This window comes from Aquarana catesbeiana, linkage group LG01, assembly GCF_042186555.1.
Source record: "Aquarana catesbeiana isolate 2022-GZ linkage group LG01, ASM4218655v1, whole genome shotgun sequence".
NCBI lineage: Eukaryota > Metazoa > Chordata > Amphibia > Anura > Ranidae > Aquarana > Aquarana catesbeiana.
Genome location: NC_133324.1, coordinates 224,971,368 through 224,992,945, shown reverse-complemented (window position 1 = coordinate 224,992,945; position 21,578 = coordinate 224,971,368). Strand labels below are relative to the sequence as shown.

At 41.5% G+C, this 21,578-nt stretch overlaps 1 protein-coding gene across 1 annotated transcript in view; it reads left to right on the top strand.

Moving 5' to 3' along the window:
* Positions 1-21,578, top strand: part of CCDC60 (coiled-coil domain containing 60) — a 339,745-nt gene that overhangs the window by 8,490 nt on the left and 309,677 nt on the right. The window contains exon 2 of the mRNA XM_073625478.1: positions 6,470-6,774. Within this exon, the coding sequence (XP_073481579.1) occupies positions 6,475-6,774 (300 nt within the window). The 5' untranslated portion in view covers positions 6,470-6,474. The remainder of the gene's footprint in view (positions 1-6,469; positions 6,775-21,578) is intronic.

Here is a 21,578-nt window from a genome sequence, read left to right as displayed (position 1 = left end):
ATCCTTCTCCACCACGGATCCCCCCAGTTGTACTCCCCCTAGTATGTATGATGCATGCATATTCTTAGCCCCCAAGTGCATAACTTTACATTTCTCAACATTAAACCTCATCTGCCACATAGTCGCCCAATTAGTGCATTGAGGTCAGCTTGTAAATTGGAGACATCCTGTAAGGACGTTATTCCACTGCATAGCTTGGTGTCATCTGCAAAGACAGAAATGTTACTTTTGATCCCAGATCCAATATCATTTGTAAAGATATTAAAAAGTAAGGGTCCCAGCACTGAACCTTGGGGTACACCACTGATAACCTTAGACCATTCAGAGTAAGAATCATTAACCACTACTCTCAGAATTCTGTCTTTTAGCCAGTTTTCTATCCATTTACAAACTGATATTTCCAAGCCTGTAGACTTTACCTTACACATGAGCCGCGTGTGGGGAACTATGTCGAACGCTTTTGCAAAATCCAAGTATACCATGTCCACAGCCACCCCTCTGTCCAAGGTTTTACTTACCTCTTCATAAAAAGAAATCAGGTTTGTCTGACAACTTCTGTCTTTCATGAATCCATGCTGTTCGTTGCTTAAAATTTTTTTTTCCAGCCAGAACTCATCTATGTGGTCTTTTATTAAATGTTCCAGTATCTTCCCAACTATAGAAGTTAAACTAACAGGTCTATAGTTACTTGGTAAAGACTTTGATCCCTTTTTAAATATAGGTACCACGTTCACCCTGCGCCAATCCAGTGGTACCATTCCCGTCATTAATGAGTCCCTAAAAATTAGATACAATGGCTTTGAAATGACAGAGCTTAATTCTTTTAGGATCCGTGGGTGGATGCCATCAGGTCCAGGTGCTTTATCCACCTTTATTCTGTCTAAATATTTCTGGACCATATCACTTTTGAGCCATTGTGGATCATTCGGGGCTGTGTCACTACCACCCCCATTATGGACATGAGCTTCCCCATGCTCTTTTGTATACACAGAGCTGAAGAAAGTATTTAATACATTTGCCTTCTCTTTGTCCCCAGTCACCCACTCTAAATTATTTTGTAAAGGGCCTACATGCTCAGACCTGACCTTTTTACTATTAATATATTTGAAGAATTTTTTGGGGTTTGTCCTACTATCTTTTGCAATCTGTCATTAGTTTTGAATTTTTGCATCCTTGATTTCCCTTTTACATATTCTGTTAAATTCTTTGTAACATTTAAACGACACTAGTGTTCCTTCATTTTTATATTTTTTAAAAGCTCTTTTCTTATTGTTGATAGCTTTTTTAACTTTAGCCTTTTAAACTTATTGCCCATGGGAATATACTTTGCAGTGAGGTCCCAAACAGTCTTTTTGAAGAATTCCCATTTCTGTTCTGTGTGTATCAATGCAAATATTCCCCCCCAGCCTAAATCCTGAAGAGCAGCCCTCATCCATTGAAAATTTGCTCTCTTGAAGTTAAGTGTTTTTATCTTTCCCGTATGTATTTCTTGTTTATAGCTAACATCAAATGAAATCATGTTATGATCACTGCTACCCAGGTGTTCCTTTATCTGGACATTAGTAATAAACTCTGTATGGTTTGAGATTACCAGGTCCAACATAGCTTCATTCCTAGTTGGGGCCTTAATAAACTGGACCATAAAATTGTCCTGTAATAGGTTTATAAATTTTTGCCCTTTAACTGTCCTAGCAGTGCCATTACTCCAGTCAATTTCTGGGTAGTTAAAATCCCCCATTATTATCACTGTCCCAGCAAGGAGCTGAGTCTCCATCTCCTCACTAACATTGGGTGGTCTATAACAAACTCCAATAATTAACTTTGAACTATGCCCATCTATATGCAGTTACACCCATAATGTTTCAGACTCATCACACTCTCCATCAACCAGGTCCTCTTTCACACTTGCTTTGAGATCACTTCTTACATAGAGACAGACCCCGCCACCTTTCCTTTTTACCCTGTCTCTCCGAAAGAGTGCATAGCCAGGAATATTAATAGCCCAGTCATGTGAGGATTGAAGCTTATTTTCAGCAATACAGATTACATCATAGCTTTCCTCATGCACCAAAGCTTCCAACTCACCTATTTTGCTTGGCAGACTTCTGGCATTGGTGTACAAACACTTTAATGCATTATTACATTTTGCTCTGGTGTTTTTCATATCATTTTTAGTAGTACAAATGGCACGATAGTTTCCAATGGCTGTTTGCAACATGGGAAATTTCTTGTCACCTGCCATAACCCTCCCCCCATCTATCTCCATTCCACCCTCCATTAATGTCTGACCCCTAACTCACCTGTCTGCCCGATGTAATTCTAGTTCACCCTCCCCCCTTAATCCTTGTTTAAATACTCTTCCAGCATTCCCATAAACCTCTCCCCCAGCACAGCATACCCCCTTCCATTCAAGTGCAAACCGTATTTAGCATATAGGTTGCACCCCAATGAAAAGTCAGCCCAGTGCTCTAGTAACCCAAATTCCTCCTCCCTCCTCTGATTTGTGACAGTATGGTTGACATTCCAAAAAGTGCATCTTTAAAAACATGGGAGAGTATATATGCCTCTCAATTTTCCATTCAAGAGCTGTGTGCAGACCTGGGAAGAGGCTAGCCACTGACCCAATTACCCCCTCCTCCGTCAAGGGAGGGATACCTGAACGGGGGGCAGGGGAGGCCCGAAGACACACTGGGGTCGGGAAAAAGGGGAAACCCTGTAAAGTATAGACAAAAAGTCCATAAACATGTATGGATCTAATGTGTATAAAATAATTGTTTAAAAATATTTTGTACCTGTTGATGATAGAGTAGTTTCTATAAAGAGCAGATGAAAAGCATGCAGTCACGGCTCTAAAATACCTACATATCAAATAGTAAGTATAGGAGTTATAAAGTGATGCCTATACAAAAGAAAACTGCTTATATTTATACCAGCATAAAGTATTAGCAAGCCACCAACATTGGGAAACCCAAGGTTGTAGGAAGACAAGTAGGAGGTTTTGTCTGTATCCAATATAAGTAATGGGCAAGTATTTAATTAATCTAAACTGATATAGTTCAAAACAAAATTATATATAAGATACCTATGTAGTAATCCTAGGCAGTGCTTGTTAGTATGGACATAAGGATCTTAGTAGGAAAACATGAGCTGGTGAAAGGTCAGAGTGAACCTCTCTGCTTTCCCTTTGGGGACCCCCCATGGTGCCTATTAGCATACCATCCTAGATGCGGATCCTCCACTGGGAGGACTCTGGCTTTTTTTCCTTCCCCTACCATCCTTATTCCTGCGTTGGTGTGGGCGTGGTCTAATGACCGGTGTTCTGACATATACTGTCCTCCTATTGGATAGTGTCCGCTCCGTACTGCGCAGGCGCAGCGCTTGCGCACTACGGAGCAGAAGGAGATGCCGAAAGTGTCCGAAGTTGATCAGCTGACCATCAGCTGTACATGGCGCTTCGGCACTTCTTAGCGATGGCTGTGTAAGAGGGCCCCTCGCGGGCTCGCTTCGCTCGCCACGCTTCTGGCACACCCTCGCTGCGCTCGGCAACTATATATTCTCACTCTATGTCCACTTGGATAGTAGGGAATGAACCTGGACATAGGATGAGAATAAAAGCGCAGGCGCCGTGTACAGCTGATGATCAGCTGTTAAACTTCGGAGACTTTCGGCGTCTCATTTGTCCTCCGTACTGCGCCTGCGCAGTACAGGGAGGACACTATATGATAGGGGACTGTATTTGACAAGACACCGGCACGCAAAGCCACCCTGTTTCCTTGGAAACCTGTGGCGGGACTATGGAGGCTTACGGCGCACAGTCATGGCGCCGGGCCTCCATCTTGCTTCACCTAATGGACATGCGCTGCCAGTGGGCGCGCACACCGCTCGGGGGGCCGGGTCTCCAAACCCTGTATCCCTCCCACCCCCTCATGATCAGCTGTGTTGCTAACAGCTGATTGGGGAGGGAGGATTATTTATACCCCGCTGTGGCCTCTCATCCTCGCATCCCCTCCATTCGATGGTCGGATGTCGAGGCGAGCTGTCACAACAAACCCATGTCTAAGGTAAATGATAGTTTACGCTCTCTGACCTTTCACCAGCTCATATTTTCCTAATAAGATCCTTATGTCCATACTAACAAGCACTGCCTAGGATTACTACATAGGTATTCTATATATAATTATGTTTTGAACTATATCAGTTTAGATTAATTAAATACTTCCCCATTAATTATATTAGATACAGACAAAACCTCCTACTTGTCTTCCTACAACTTTGGGTTTCCCAATGTTGGAGGCTTGCTAATACTTTATGCTGGTATAAATATTAGCAGTTTTCTTTTGTATAGGCATCACTTTATAACTCCCATACTTACTATTTGATATGTATGTATTTTAGAGCCGTGACTACATGCTTTTCATCTGCTCTTCGTAGAAACTACTCTATCATCAACAGGTACAAAATTTTTTTAAACAATTATTTTATACTTATTATATACACATTAGATCCATACATTTTTATGGACTTTTTGTCTATACTTTACAGGGTTTCCCCTTTTTCCCGAACCCAGTGTGTCTTCGGGCCTCCCCGTCCCCCTGTTCAGGTATCCCTCCCTTGACAGAGGAGGGGGGTAACTGGGTCAGCGGCTAGCCTCTTCCCAGGTCTGCACACAGCTACGCCATCGGGGGTCTCTTGAATGGAAAATTGAGAGGCATATATATTCTCGCATGTTTTTAAAGATGCAAATTTTGGAATGTCAACCATACTGTCACAACACCTGTAAGTTTTTTTTCTCAAATTACTGCATTTGAACTATACTACCAAATACTATCATGCTTTGGTGTAAAACTGCAGATGTGTCAGAACATTCCATGTTTTTAATTTTATATATATATACTTTTCTATATATTTTTCTAAATAAATGTTTTCTTGAAACTTTCACAACTCTCAACAAAAATCTTTTGTAAAACTAGTGCGCCTTAATAGTCCACCATATAGGAGACACCCTTTTTTCCTTCAGTACATGTAGGCAGTCATGGTTCCCTCAATGAACTGTAGCTCCCCAGTGCAGGCAGCACTCATGGAGCCAAAGACCATGACACTCCCACCACCATGCTTGACTGTAGGCAAGACACACTTGTCTTTGTACTCCTCATCTGGTTGCCGCCACACACACTTGACACCATCTGAACCAAATAGATTTATCTTGGTCTCATTAGACCACAGGACATGGTTCCAGTAATCCATGTCCTTAGTCTGCTTGTCTTAAGAAAACTCCAGGCTTTCTTGTGCATCATCTTTAGAAGAGGCTTCCTTCTGGGACGACAGCGATGCAGACCAATTTGATGGAGTATGTGGCGTATGGTCTGAGCACTGACAGGCTGACCCCCCACCCCTTCAACCTCTGCAGAAATGCTGGCAGCACTCATACATCTATTTCCCAAAGACAACATCAGGGTATGACGCTGAGCATGTGCACTCAACTTCATTGGTTAACTATGGCAAGGCCTGTTCTGAGTGGAACCTGTCCTGTTAAACCACTGTATGGTTTTGGCCACTGTGCTGCAGCTCAGTTTCTGGGTCTTGGCAATCTTCTTATAGCCTAGGCCATCTTTATGTAGAGTAACAATTCTTTTTTTCAGATCTTCAGAGAGTTCTTTGCCATGAGATGCCATATTGAACTTCCAGTGACCAGTATGAGAGAGTGAGAGTGATAATACCAAATTTAACACGCCTGCTCCCCATTCACACCTGAGACCTTGTTACACTAACGAGATAAATAACCCTGGGGAGGGAAAATGGCTTATTGGGCCCAATTTGGACATTTTCACTCAGGGGTGTATTCACTTTTGTTGCCAGTGGTTTATACATTAATGGCTGTGTGTTGAGTTATTTTGAGCGGACAGCAAATTTACACTGTTATACAAGCTGTAAACTTGCTACTTTACATTGTAGCAAAGTGTCATTTCGTCGTTGTTGTCACATGAAAAGATATAATAAATTATTACAAAGATGTGAGGGGTGCACTCACTTTTGTGAGATACTGTATAGATACACTTATTTATAGAGATAACTTCAGATGAATGTTGCAGCAAAGTCCTGTTGCAGGGTCCCCTGGGGATGATGCAGTGTATGTCTTTGTGTCACAAACCTGAAGACAAGATCTATTGTAATGAGGAGACCCTCCAGCCATTACCCAATCAATCTGGAGTTGTCTTTTATGACCCTCCTTTCTCTGTAATAGATTAAAGTTATCTACCACTGTGCTGCCTTTTCTTCAAAACAGTCCTGCACCTGTTGCACATGTGTAGCATGGCTTGCATGGTCCCACACAGTAAAGATCTCAGGGGTGCAGCTGCTAAGTATATACCCATGGAGAATCAGCTACTGGATGTGGAGTCCATAAAGGACATATTCAGCTTCAAATGCATGCAAATAATGTTCAGAAATGTATTTTGTATGTTGTTTAAAGGTTTCATGAGGACAGAGATGCCAGGAAATGCAGGACATAGCGACCCCAGAAGTTATATGGTCATTCAACCTCTTCCAATTCCCAGCCAGAAGGGACTGAAAATCCAAGCCAGAAGTGCCACCCATTACAACTGCTGGGTACCCTGCCGAGATGAAATATTTAGGGACAGCTACTACCGCAGACAGAGGCAATTGTCTCAACAAGGATATAATTCACCCAATTACAAACCCTTTGAAGAACTGGGACAGCCTCTCTTCTTAGAAGTGAAAAAACTCATCCTTCAGTCACTGGGACAAGATGAACTGGTAATTGATGTTTATTTAGTTTTTGTTTATGTCATTAACACAAGATTGTTTCTTCTTTTGCCTGTACATGGGTTATTGGAGTTCTCAGCTGCTGAACACTAGATTTTTAGACTGAACAACAGGTTTTCTCGTTCACAGATGTGTCTACATCTCTGTAATCCACAGGGGGCAAACACAAGGCCCACGGCCGAGTACGGCCCGTCAGGCCTTGTCATGTGGCCGTGCAATGGCCAGCGGACGCCACCTCTTTTGTCTTTGTGTGAATGCATGCACAGCCTGCCGATCTCCAAGGGAACATTTCCTGCTCTCTCTCCTCCTCAGTCCCTCTAGCAGGGCCAGCTGTTTCCTAGCTGAATGCATGCAAGGTTGGCCCATCGGTGACGGAGGTTCCTGATAGCTCGGACTGCCATGTTTTTGTTTTGTTTTTATCCAGCGGGTTGCAGCCAGAGAGCAGGCTATTTGAGGACTTGCTGCAATGTTGTGGTGCTGAACACAGAGATCCTCATACACAGGGAGGTACCAGAGCTGGGCCAGGTAGGAAGGTAGGAAAAAGCACAGATGTGAGAGGGTTTTTTTGGGGGGGGGGGTTGAGGGCTGTAGAGGCAGAGGTGGGAGGATGGAAGGAGAGTGGAGGGTGCAGATGCCATATGTTGCACACTGTGCATAGCATACTCCTGTACCCTGCATTCCGTATCCAGCAAACTCCTGTACCCTGCACTCCGTACACAGCAAACTCCTGTACCCTGCACTCCATAAGCAGCAAACTCCTGTACCCTGCACTCCATACGCAGCGAACTCCTGTCCCCTGCACTCCGTACACAGCAAACTCCCGAACCCTGCACTCCGTATACAGCGAACTCCTGAACCCAGCACTCTTTAAAACCAGTAATAAACCAGTGACAATTATTTATGATAATAAAAAGTGGACACATAGTCCTACAGATACAACCGGCCTTTTGAGGGCAACCATACTGCTAATGCGGCCCCTGATGAATTTGAGTTTGACACCCCTGATGTGGCACCAAAACTAAATTTGCAGATTATTTATGAGACAACAAAAGTAAACATAATGTAGCAGCATACACTCAAAGATATGTTTTTCTTTCCTGCTTAGTATCCAAAAGTATATTATTCTGTTGCATTTTAAAGTATATCAAAGCCAAAGACAAAAATTGTAATATATTGTAGTTTACTAGTTCTTAGATGTGGTTGTATTAATATTCTTATCTTAATCGTACAATACAGAACACAGGACTGGTGTTCATAGACCATTGTTTATATGCTGCTACCATCAGGTTATTGGGCGCTGGAAAAAACGTTTTCTAGGGCTGTCGAAAGAGCAAACCATATAACCCTGCACTCTCTGTGAGGCTCCAGTTTTTGCTTAGGTTCATAGGTGATGAACCCGGTCTTTGCTGGAGAATTATTTTCTTTTTTAAATCATTGATGTTTTTACATGTGAATCTTTTATCAACATCTGACTTCATATTACCTTGCGCCAACTAACAGTTTCTGGATTGATTACCCTTTGTATACCATGTGGACTGTACCTGGACCCTACTTTGTGGGGCTGGCCTATAATGTTTGCTTTGGACACTAGATCCTGTGTTAGTCACTCTCCTTGGCAAGAAGTGCAATGTGTGAAGTTAGCTACAGAGTGCAATACAGGTCTTCTATGTTTCCCAGACCCTGAAGACCCTGGTCATACCCGTGGTATGCCCACCATGACAAGCGAAGCATAGAACTTATATTGTCCCAGTGTTTTTTATATGGTAGGACCTGGTTTGCCTGTGTTTGGACTCTGGTTCCTGTCTTTTAACAATTCTATCCAAAGAGTATAACACACTATGCAGTTTATTGGGCAACGGATTATGCTGTTGTTCACTTTTGTGGTATTGTGGTATGCCCTGCCATTTTTTCTCTAACGCTTCTCAGGGAGTTGTTTTTGAATTCATGTTTTTTTTTCCCTCCTATCAAAACTCATTAGAATGTGGTAACTGCTTCATGCCTCCCAGATAACATGTTTACACTCTCTTGTTTTGCAGAGAATGCAATACCTCTACTCAGAGAAAGTGAATCTTTCCATGCAATTTCTGGCCTGTCAAGCCCACCAAGACTTTCTAGAATCCCCACTTCTGGGTTTTCTATGAATACATTGCATTCCTGTCTCAGGTTACATGGACAACCTCTTGTTCAAGGACTCCTCAGCCAAAACCTTATCTGCTAACATCCAAAGGGCCATCCAGTTCCTTTAAACCTTTGGCTGGATGGACAACTTTCCAAAGTATGCCCTCCAGCCCTTCAGCCCTCCCACTGTCTGCAGTACCTGTGCCTAATCTTGGACACAGCCCAAGCCAGAATCTTCCTCCATCAGGAGATTGTCTCCCTCAGGTCATAACATCACCCCTCCATTCTCTTTTGCATGAGAATTCTGGGCTTCATAGTGGCCTCCTTTGAGGCAGTCCCTATTGCCCAATTTCACTCCAGACTCTATCAATCCAATATCCTCAAGACATGGTACAAGCAGACCCAGTTCTTGTATCGCCCAAGCCAAATGAAGATCTCCCTGACATGGTGGATCTCTTGCCCTGGAATTGGGAAAGTTGTTCCTTCACAGGGTTTGGAGCTTGGTAGTGTCAGATGCCAACTCTGCCCCAGGCTTACAGGGCAGAGTTTACAACTCATTGATTGTTTAGGAGAGCATGCTCCCCACAGGTGTCAAAATTACCCATTAACATTCTGAAACTGAGAGCCATCAGACTATCTCTACTCTCTTCTACAAGGTTACCCAGTCAAAGTGCAGTTGGACAATGCCATAGCAGTGACGTACATAAATCATCAAGGTGTCACCAGAAGCATAGAAGCCCTGAAAGAAAGAAGAATCCTCTCAGGGGCAGAAACATACATTCCAGCCCTTTTGGCCATCCACATTCTGTAAATGGGAAACTGGAGGGTGGATTTTTTTAAACCATCAATGCCTTGAACTGGAGAAGTGGTACAGTTGCACAAACCCCATCAGTACAGACACACCCCACTGCACACATCTCTGTGAGGTAGGCATTTAATAGGAAAGGTGATCAACTGAATGATTGGACGTAGCGTAAATGTAATTTACAGTTTCCTAAACAGGTGTAAAAATAGAAGCAATAATGCACAACAGTTTCAGGATTGCAAAAATACTTACACTAAAGAATAATGAAAGATGCACATGCATTGACTCTTCACAGCATAATCAGGGTAACATATGGCTGCATATCATAATATCATAGTCTCTAACAACATAGAGTCAAGCTGAGAGTTACTACTTCAGTAAAACCTTATCCTCAAAGATGGCATCCCTCGCAGTGAAATCCATAATAACAGAGGTGAAAAACTGGAGGGAGCCAAAGCCCAAGGATGAAGTAGCACCCCACTGGAACTGCAGAACTTTGGCTGCATTTATGGAGGGGCTCTCCGCAGTAGCTGGGTCCTTTGGAAAAGCCGATTGCTATAAGGCTTCTGACCAGCTGCACACATGCCGGCTCTAACAGTGGAAGTCCTTTCACCTGGCTGTGGTACACTTGACCAGCTATATTTGCTTCTTTGGATGTGGTCTTTCTGAGCTGCTGAGGGAGGGAACATGAGAAACTAATCTTCCCTGGGTGTGTCCAGGAAACCAGAGTGTTTTGGGAAAGGAGTTAAAGGGGCCTGCACCTGCATCTGAGCTTGATTTGAAAATGGAAACTCCACTACACTTCAACCCACTTAAACTTGTTTTCTGTGACAAGTGTGCAGGCCATTCAGATTTATCTTGCACAAAGTGTTCAAGGGTCTCTCTGGACATTTCCTCAGGACCTTGGTTCCATCTTCCAGGATTCAACTTGTCTCTGTCTTCAGGAGTGTCAGTGGATGGTATTTAAGAGGGGATCACAGTGGGAGCATGTATCTGAACTTGAGCCATTGGGCTTTGAAATGTTTCAGGATATGTGGCTTCTTCTGGGGGTCTTGGAGTTAATGGTGGAAGAGCAGGAGGCAATAACCCTTTGAACCGTTGGTGGCAGAGATGTTTGTGGTTTACAAACCTTGGCAGATTTTTTAAACCCCCTCTTCCCATGGTGTTTGCATTTTTTTGCCTTTATGTTGGAATAGCACTCTGTCCCCAAGCTGAAGATCAAAGTCAGATGCTTCCAACTCTCTTTGCTCCACCCATGGCTAGTCTTTAATGAATGTCTTTTTTGGTGGTTCAAGGTAGTATGATATTTCTTAATGCTTAGTGAGTGGAACCATTCTTGGAAGAACATGCTTTACAAACAGGGTTCCCGGTCTGTATGTATCTTCTGCAGACAGCCATAAAGAAGAATTGCTTGCACGCCATCTTGGTGGTGGTCTTGGCAGTTTGATCACAAGTTGATACTGTCACCTCAATCTTGGTAAAGTGGTCCACTATGACTAGACATGATGGTATCCATCTTCTGACACTTCAAGTGTATGAAAGTCAATAGATGGGTCTTTTTGAGAAGCTGTGTGCTACTAGACCACTGCCTGGCTGCTTGTATGCCAGTTCTGACAGTGGAGGCCCTCTCACCTGGCTGCAGATCATTTATCCAGCTACCTCTGCCTCATCATGTCTGGCCTCTCTGAGGCTGACGGAGGGAAACCAAAAAACTTCCCTGGGCTTTTCCAGAAACCAAGTGAGTTGTAGGGGCCCGTGTCTAATTCTAAGCATGGTGGGAAAATGGGCACTCCCCTTCAGGCATTTACAGCATATGGAATAAATAGCTTAAAATGATTTTTAGTACCTAAAAGTTAATTAAAAAGTATAATTAAACTGTTGCTTCTTTGAAGTATGGAAACCCTAGAGTACTATGCACAGCAACCACAGAAATATGATTTCTTGCTTATGGGGTTTACTCATTGCTAGGCATCCCCTGCTAGAAAAATACCCTTTTAGGCTTCTTAGCTTCTAAATGGATGCAAATACTGCAGATTTCCTCATTGTAGTGTTGAGATTTTTCTAGGTGATTGGCTAAAAGACAGACCTGCCAATTTACAAATTGTTTCACTGTCTTTCTCCAACTAAACAGCTTTTCCTTTAGAAAAAAGCCATGAATTTGGAAAAAAATGCAATATATGTATTTCACTTGGAAGGTATTATTTTTATAACAAAATGCAGTTACTCCATTTATTACAAGTACTTAAAAATATACATCTATGATTAATAATTTTACATCTGATTGACAACTGCAGAAATACTGGATGGTTTTCTAAAGACAGTACTTTGTACATTCTTTAGAGAAAGGTGTTAGAAGTGGACCTGTAGTCACTTCCAGCACCCAGACAAGTTTAGGGAAATGTGTCTTTTTAAATAGTAACTATAGTCTAATTAAGTGCCTACGTGATGAGTTAATACAGGGTTTGTAAGATTGGTGCAAAACTTGTTTGGTGAATACATTGAGCTTGATATATTGATAAACATGTGAAAATTCCATTTTATCGATGCACCCACAAAGCAAGCTAAACAACCCAATCATAATATAACAGTATTTATGATGTGTGCACACATCGTAAAGATGTGCACAAATATGACTGTGTTCGGCAAATTCAAATTTGGTTGCATACTTTTCAACTTTATGTGGGTTTCTGCACACAAAATATAGACATAGAGCTAACACTTGGCTTGAGTCTACCCTAAAATAGACTTTTATTAAAATAGTGTAAGTTTTTGAGAACCTTTGACAACCAACTGCAGAGACAATGAGCACATGTAATAAACATGTGTATAATGCACAGTACGGTTTAAGTGCATCAGCCAAGGTTATGTTATATACAACATATCATAAGAAAGCAAAGGTTAGGGGTATGCAATGTGCTACTTCTTACACTGGAGTCAGTGGCACTGGGAGTAGCATCTTGTACACTGGTATCACTGTCAATGATAGCAACATGGCCCCTTCATTGGTATCAGTAGGAGTAGTGCATGCTCCACTAAAAACTGTATTGCTGTAGATCAATATGCTCAACAGTGTCCACCTAAGCTATAGGCAAAGTCAGTCAGAAGTTTTACCTTCCACAATGTGAGGCGGCTAATGGGGTGCTATAAAGGTGCTGGAGGAAGTTTTTATAGTGAGTCCTGGAGCCGCCCCTATTCCTCAAACTCTTGTGAACCTGCAAGTAGAGAAGGTCCATTAACTTCATAATTTCTCCCTGCTGTTGTGCATTTTCATTTGGTAAATCAGGCCCACTGCCTTTCAAACCTCACTAAAGCATTTGCCTAAACTTCTTGTAGGTTTGGATGTGATCAGGCTATCTATGGGACATCAGAGACCCCAGCAAACAGTCACAGACAGCCCCCATCAACAGAAACCTTTTTTTTTCAGCTCAGAGTTTTTGGTTAATAGACTATTGCTTTCCACTGTTATAACAGAGGTTAGACTGGCGAGTAGGATATCTGTCAAGATGGCATTGAACTGTGACTGTCAGACAGACATAAAATCTTTATGGCCTTGGATCTTTGCTAAACATCAGAACTTCGTCCCAAGTCCATGGTCACCTTATATAACTCTGCTTTATTATACCCTTATTTTAAAAACAAAAGTCATACACAAACTACATTAAAAAAAAATCAACAAAGCATACAATTCTGTGATATAGTACACAAAAAAAAAAAAAAAAAAACTACAAAACGTTAGAAAAAAGCAAACATTATTTTGAAAACAAAAGGAATACAGGTTCTTATCATTGCTCACATCTGAAATGTGGGAAAACAAAATGTTCGATTAGTAACAGACAAAAAAATCAAACTTTTTAGGAACGTAGTTAGCTGATGTTTTACTTTATTTTATGTTGTTTATCACAAGAATAAGAACATGTTGAATGACTGAAAATAAAAAATGCAGCATAATTTAAGGTACCCCAGCTCCAAATGTGATGTTCAGATAAATACATTTTTCGGAAGAATAGTCAGAAAATATTGTTTAGCTTAGAAGTATGTTTATGGAGAACATTAAGGTAAGCAATGCAGCTTGCATGCTAATTAGGTAGCTGACTCCAGCCTTGATGAGACAGTCTATTTGCATTAACCAAAGCAGATAAGCTTTTGTTTATGGAAGCACTAGATGTAGTTTCTCACGTACTTAATAATAATCTTTTAATTACTTTTTAACATAACCTACAAACAGATGGCATTTTATTTACTGCAACATAATAAATGTATTGCCACAATTGGTTTTTGGATGACAGGTCACAGGGCTAGTAAAAAAAATGTCCTGGATGTCACTGTCACTATAATGATGTCTGTAGTTGCACACAAACATGATGATGCAGTTGCTCAGCTTTATCACAGAACTTTAAAATACATTTATTAAATCCACCATACTAAACCAAAACTCCGAGCAAACAGCTGAACTATACAATAATAATACATACATGCTTATTCTTTTACTTGCCAACGGATTTGTAATTCTGTACAGCCAGTTTTGTGTTTTCCATACATATTCTGCACTACACTGTACAACCAAACAGGTGACATCCAAAGTTCCTATATGAACAATTAGTCTTTGTTAAACAGTGTGGCTTTGAAGTGTGAATGCAACATCCAGCCTCACTGGACATTACATAAACATATCTATTTGATGAGTAGGGAGCTGATCCAGGAAGCAATTATCCTAAGACAGGAGGTAACAGATAAAACATACTGACTAGCTGAGGTGTGTGTGTGTATCATACGGTTTGCTTTCCAATCAGAAAACATTTATGTATTTTGACTGTGTAATTCGCTGTTTGCCCATAGTTTACGCTAAGGATGAATTCCAGTATATTTAATTTCTGGAAATTGTTTTAAATAGAAAACTTGAATCACTCCAACTCATGCTGGTAGTAACAGCAAAAGGATCAACTCAGACAAGGATTCAAGAACACTAGACACTGCTATCTTTCATCATTGGAAGTATCTTCATGATGTAGTTTTCATGTATACAAGTGTTTTTATATGATGGGTGCAATTACTAAGGATGGCATATTTTGGAGCTCTGGTTCATACTTTGTACCAGAGCTTGATGAAATGTATTTATGCCCCATCTGGCACTACTTTCAATACAATAAACCTTTAAATGGCTTCATAATTCATCATGTGGTGCTTCATGATCATTGTAGGCTTTCAACGTACTTGATAGCAGCAAATGTGATAGGCCAAGCCTCTGGCTCATTCTTCCATTTCACAGACTGGATGACTCACTTGACTTTCTTATGCGTGTTATAAAATATCTCAAATTGTTCCTCAGTGATCAGTTTGTGCTTCCGTTTCTATTTCAGTCCCTGAAAAATTAGATGCAGAAACGTTTTGATGATTTCATAAAGTGGAATGAAAAAATAGCAGTGAGGTACCAGACCTAAATGTCTTTATTGGCTCCAATCACATTTTTGACAAGAAGCACTCGAGTAATTCTCAAGGGTTTTAATTAGCACATGATAGCCATGACTTTGTGAATAACTACACCTCATCTTCATTATACTAATGATTTAATTTTCCTTAGACCTTCTGAGAAGTATTTCCTTCAGGATGGTAATGTGTGCTGACATGCATTTAACTCCTCTAGTGTTCAAGCTCTTGGTTGAACAACTTTCTGTCAACATGACTAAAATTGAAAAGGTTAAATCTCTTCTACTTCAAGTCCCAATGTTGCAAGTTTTAGCGTTTTCATTAAAAAATTACTAATTTCCTCACCTCTTTGGTTGATTATAACATGAGTGTATACACGATTTGAAATTAGGTGTACCAGAATTCTCTCTTGGATCATTTGTTGTGATTGGAGAGCAATGACATTTAGGAAGGAACGCTGACATAAATGTAGAATTGTTCAATATACTATATATCTTTAAATAAGTAGTTCACTTCAATTAACTTTTCCGGAAAGTTTTATCTTTCCAGTTTTACAGATCTGCCATTTAAGGTGCCTATACATGGCATAAGTATCTGGTTAATCAATCCTAGAAAGTCACCCACTTACAGTAGGTCCTTATATTCCTCCAGCTTCATATATGCTTATTATTTGTAGAGTAGCAATTATGGCGATACAGCAATGATATCTGATCATCATGTGTTTACTTCTATTGTTCCCTGTTTAGTACAGATGTTTTCAATACCACCATAAGTCCATGTCTTTAAGTTCTGACCTGATTCTTATACATCTACATTTGTTACAGAGGTTGATTCTTGGAATAAAGCTTAAGGTATATGAAAAAGGAGGTAATTTTTCCTGGGGAGCATTTATCTTGACAATTCACATGTCATTTGTTCTGCCTTAATTTGTTTGTCTGTGTTTAAGGCTTATATGAGCCATTAGAAAAACCCAAATTTGTTGTGCTGGGAGCATATGATATCTTAAAATAAAATTAGTATTAAACAGCAGCTATCACAATATGCATGGACAAAACACAAACAAAATATATGGAAAATGGTGAAGCGCTTGAAAAAAATCCAACATGAACCCAAAATATAGTGCTGGCACAGACTGAACTAGCAAAAACATAAAAATGTAATCCACTTTTAAAAAGTCCAAAGTAAGCCAAAGGGATGTATCTTGAGGTATCAAATAAGTGAAGAGACCGCCACTGTCACCCAAACACACTGCCTCTTACCCATAAGTAGATGTTAACAAGCATGGATATAAATCACTGACAGCTCCTCAGTGGCACGCGGATGAATCTGTATCTCCTTCACAATCTCAATACCCAGTTAAGAGAGAAAAAGAGACTCCTCATCATAGTGCAGACATCCAAATGATAAAAAGCTAAAAAAGTTTTGCACTTACATTTCAGCAGGTTAACCATTTGCGGCCCGCCATATAGCAAAATGACGGCGGCAAATATCCTGACCGGACGTGATGACGTGATGAGGATATTGAGCCGATGTGCGCCCCCGGGGGCGCGCAACGCGGCGATCATTGTTGCGGTGTGTCAGTCTGACAAACCGCAACTCAGATCTAGGTAAAGAGTCTCTGACGGAGACTCTTTACCACGTCATCAGCCGTGTCCAATCACGGCTGATCACAATGTAAATAGGAAGAACCGGTGATCGGCTTTTCCTCACTCGCCTCTAACAGACACGAGTAGAGGAGAGCCGATCGGCTGCTCTCCTGACGGGGGGGGTCTGTGCTGATTGTTTATCAGCACAGCCCCCCCTTGGATCCCATCCAGGACCACCAGGGAAGCCGCCCAGAACCACCAGGATGGCCACCACACTGGACCACCAGGTATGCCCCCTAGACCCCCAGGGAAATACCAATATGTGCCCAGGCAGCTGCCAATCTGTGCCCAGGCAGCTGCCAATCAGTGCCCAATCCAATGCCTACCACTGCCAGTGCCACTAGGGATGCCTATCAGTGCCTCATATCAGTGCTGCCTATCAGTGCCCATCAGTGCCGCCTATTAATGCCACCCTATCAGTGCCCAGCAGTGTTGCCCATCAGTGCCCATCAGTACCAACCAGTGCCACCCAGTACCACCCATGAGTGCCCATCAGTGCCACCTCTCAATGCCCATCAGTGCTGCATAACAGTGCCACCCATCAGTGCCGCCTACCAGTGCCCATCATCAGTGCCCGTCAATGCCCACTCATTGGTGCCACCTCATCGGTGCCGCCTTATCAGTGCCCATCAGTGAAAGAGAAAACTTACTTATTCACAAAACTTATTCACAGAAACAAAAGCAAAACTTTTATTTTTTTCAAAATTTTCGGTCTTTTTTTATTTGTTTAGCAAAAAATAAAAACTGCAGAGGTGATCAAATACCACCAAAAGAAAGCTCTATTTGCGGGAACAAAATGATAAAAATTTTGTTTGGGTACAGTGTAGCATGACCGCGCAGTTGTCATTCAAACTGCGACAGCACTGAAAGCTGAAAATTGATCTGGGCAGGAAGGTGTATAAGTGCCCTGTATTGAAGTGGTTAATATAAGCATTGTAGGAAACATCCAGCGTTTCCAACCCATAAAATGGCCGCCGCATCCCAGCATGCAAGTTGTGTCACGCGTCTCCAACACCAGATTTGGAGACGTGTGACGCGACTTGCATGCTGGGATGCGGTGGCCATTTGGTGGGTTGGAAACGCTGGACGTTTCCTACAATGCTTATGTTAATCTGCTGAAATGTGAGTGCAAAACTTTTTTAGATTTTTATCATTAAACTATCATTTGGATTTTCTCTCTTAACTGGGTATTGAGATTGTGAAGGAGATACAGATTCATCCCCGTGCCACTGAGGAGCTGTCAGTGATTTATATCCATGCTTGTTAACATCTACCTATGGGTAAGAGGTAGTGTGTTTGGGTGACGGTGGCAGTCTCTTCACTTATTTGATACCTTAAGATACATCCCTTTGGCTTACTTTGGACTTTTTAAAAGTGGATTACATTGATATGTTTTTGCCAGTTGAGTCTGTGCCAGAGATATATTTTGGGTTGGGTATATGTTGGACTTTTTTCAAGCGCTTCACCATTTTCCATATATTATATAAGCCATTGTTTTCTTGTTCTCTTTGCCTCATGTAAACCCTTTCTAACATGTCTTGTACTGAGTACCACTTGAATACTCACAGTTGAATAAGATATTTCAGTTATCTCTATGTTTCCTGCATCTTTCCCAATATCTATTGACAAATACTCAAAAAGTTTAATTATTCTATATTTGATTCTTTTCTTAGATTTAGCTCCGAATCGAGAATTTTGACAAACTCTCCTCTTTGCAAATCTATTTTAGGACTTCTGGCACTATTCCTTAGCCACCATGCCACTTGAACTGTTATGTTGTTTAATGTTGTATAAATATTCTATTCTTAGGTCATAATTACTTGGTGATCCTGCCAGTTCATCAGTGTTTCTTAGTCTGAGTGGCAACTCTATTTCAGGCAATTCACTATCTTCTACATTTCCACTCTGTGTGCACATGAGAAAGCCCTAAACATCCTCTTTCCTGTGACTAAGATGGATAGAATTTTGAACAAAAGTTATTAGGCAAAGTCTTAAGATAAATTCTCAGAAAATTGTCAGATCATTTAAATGTCGTTTGAAAAGATTTTGTTCGCTTTTATAATTTGATTTTGGAATGAAAGGCCAAAGAAAAAACACATTCCATCCTGCTTCTTCAAATTTTCTTGTCACTGAAGTGTATAACAAATGTTGATTTGACCCACTAATGATTAGAAAATTGAACAAACTTTTTTAGAATGTTCTTTTAATTCAAATGTCTACCCATCTATGGCCAGCGTGTAAAAAAAAAAAAAAAAAACATGTAAATAAACAAAACACAGGAAAGCAGTTCTTGTGCTCCATGAGGAGAACACGAGTGCACCAATTGGCTCTGTGAGGACCATGGCAAAGGACACAACACACATGGGAACAATGCATCACACCCACATATTTTACAATGACTTGGGAAGAACTGGATAACCATCACATGGCTGACTTATGCCGCGTACACACGGTCGGACTTTCTGGCAGCGGACATTCCGATCGTGTGTGGGCCTCATCAGACTTTTTTTTTCGAAAATTCTGACGGACTTAGAAATAGAACATGTTTCAAATCTTTCCGACGGAATCAGTTCCTATCGGGAAAACCGCTCGTCTGTATGCTGTTCCGACAGACCAAAAACGACGCATGCTCTGAAGCAAGTACGAGACGGCAGCTATTGGATTGGCTACTCGCTATTGAACTTCCTTTTTCTAGTCCCGTCGTACGTGTTGTACGTCACTGCGTTCTAGATGGTCGGACTTTGGTGTGTAGGCAAGACAGTTTCAGCGAAACTCCATTGGAACTCCGTCAGAAAGACCTTCAGAGTTCATTCCGACGGAAAAAGACGGTCGTGTGTACGCGGCATTAGAAAAAATATAACATTTACAAGCATTAGCATTTGCAAAAAAAAACATGATTTTAATGACACTTTACAAAATATTGTAAAGCAAGTGCATATGGGTTTAGATACACTTTAACAAAGGCTTTATCCTTATGTAGCTGTACCCTTGTAAGGGCTGCTGATTTGGTTACTTAGCAATCCACCAATTACCCTACTGCCAGGCTCCCCACATTCAGATGAGACAAAAAACAGTCATTTGCATGGTTTTATTGCTTTTTATTGCAGGATACAACTTGGGTGAAACAAGGGGGTGATATGAGATGCCCATAAAAGTTGGTGTATTGTTCAACAATACTGAATAGCCTTAGCTTGAAGGTTGTTATACGTCTAGTATTCTCAGTCTCTTTCTTCTGCAAAACTGCTGAAAACACTACTTCTTCACTTCTTCCAATTTTGAGAAAGAAGAATCACTCTCAATAATTCCCCCTTGCAGACTATGACGGTTTCTGGGAATCAAGGATCCAGAGGCCTAACACAACCTCTCCCCGATTTATCAATGAGTTAGACAGCCACACAGTCTTTGGAAGATATTATAAATGTGCTAACCAGACCAGAGACAACATGGTATCTCCCCCGATAGTCTGACACATGGTAATAAACGAACTACTATTCCCAGGCAGTCCTTTGCTATCAATGCTGTGTTCCCCGGCCACAGCATTCTACACTGTTCTTGATAACGTCTCTTGTTCTGTACACTGACCTTTTGGTTACTTGGCCGTTCTGTGTCCCCAGTCACAGAACACTGCTCTACTCCCTTCCACTTTACTGCTACTTCTGCATTGATCTTGTCCAGCATTCAAGTCCTGTGTTCCCCGGTCACAGCAGCCTAATACTTTGTTAAAGACGAAGATCTTTATCTTAGACTCCCCCTCCGTGGTTCCTCCATCCCTCCTCCAGGCTCGGCGCATTCCCGTGTATGGACGCCCGGAACAGCACCTCACTACTCCATGCTGTCTTTCCTTTACTCCAGACTCCTGCTTGGCAGCATGTGACCCCAGCTTATATGGGAGGCCTGCCACCTGCCAATACCAAAAGATAATTGGTCAGGGCTCCTCACATGAGCTGCCTGCCACTCAGACTTCAGGTCCAACCCCCATTTCAGAACCATCTTTCTGAAAGCAGAGGAGGCATCTCTGAATCAGAGCACAGGTGACCACACCTACCACCACACTGAACACTCCCAGTCCCAAATCAAAACAACCAGGCCTAGCCTAAAGCACAGGCCTGGTTAAATTTACCTGCACTTGGGCCCTGAACTAGAAAAATCCTATTCTAGCACCTACCTTTAGGTAGAGGGTGCTACACTTACAAGGGTGTTTTCAGCATCAAAGAGCTACAATGAAAATAATCAGCCTCCTGGCTGTTTTAGTCTATTTAGTCCCCTCGTCTGCCAGTCTGCTTCAGCCCAGAAGCCCTCAATTACTCACAAATATCCACCTGATCAGAGTGCCTGTCCATAAGGTCAGACACACATTCCTTGTCTGTATCTCTTTCACTGCTGAAACAGGTACTTACTACACACAGTGACCATCTGTCACTTTATATAATTATATAATATATATGTATATTGTAAGAGGGCAGGCTCAACTGGTAGTAGCAGTTGTAAACCCTGAATGAGATAGGTATACCCAGGAACCATCCAAGCAGGCCTTTCCTGCACTTTTATTAAGTAAGGTGGTAAACAAATAGTTCAGTGCTGGAGGGCATTGTACATCAAGTCCATTGCATAAAAGAAAGTATCTGTTCGTCTGAGCTACTTACTAAACTCATGTCAGTTCCTGAATAACAGGGTGGCCACTAACAAACAGGCAGCATATGTAACTGTTTTAGTGTTTTATCAGCAATGCAACAAACGCAGGTTCAACGAAAAGAGCTCCGGAACACTTACCCCCCTTCATGACCAGGTCATTTTTTTTTGCG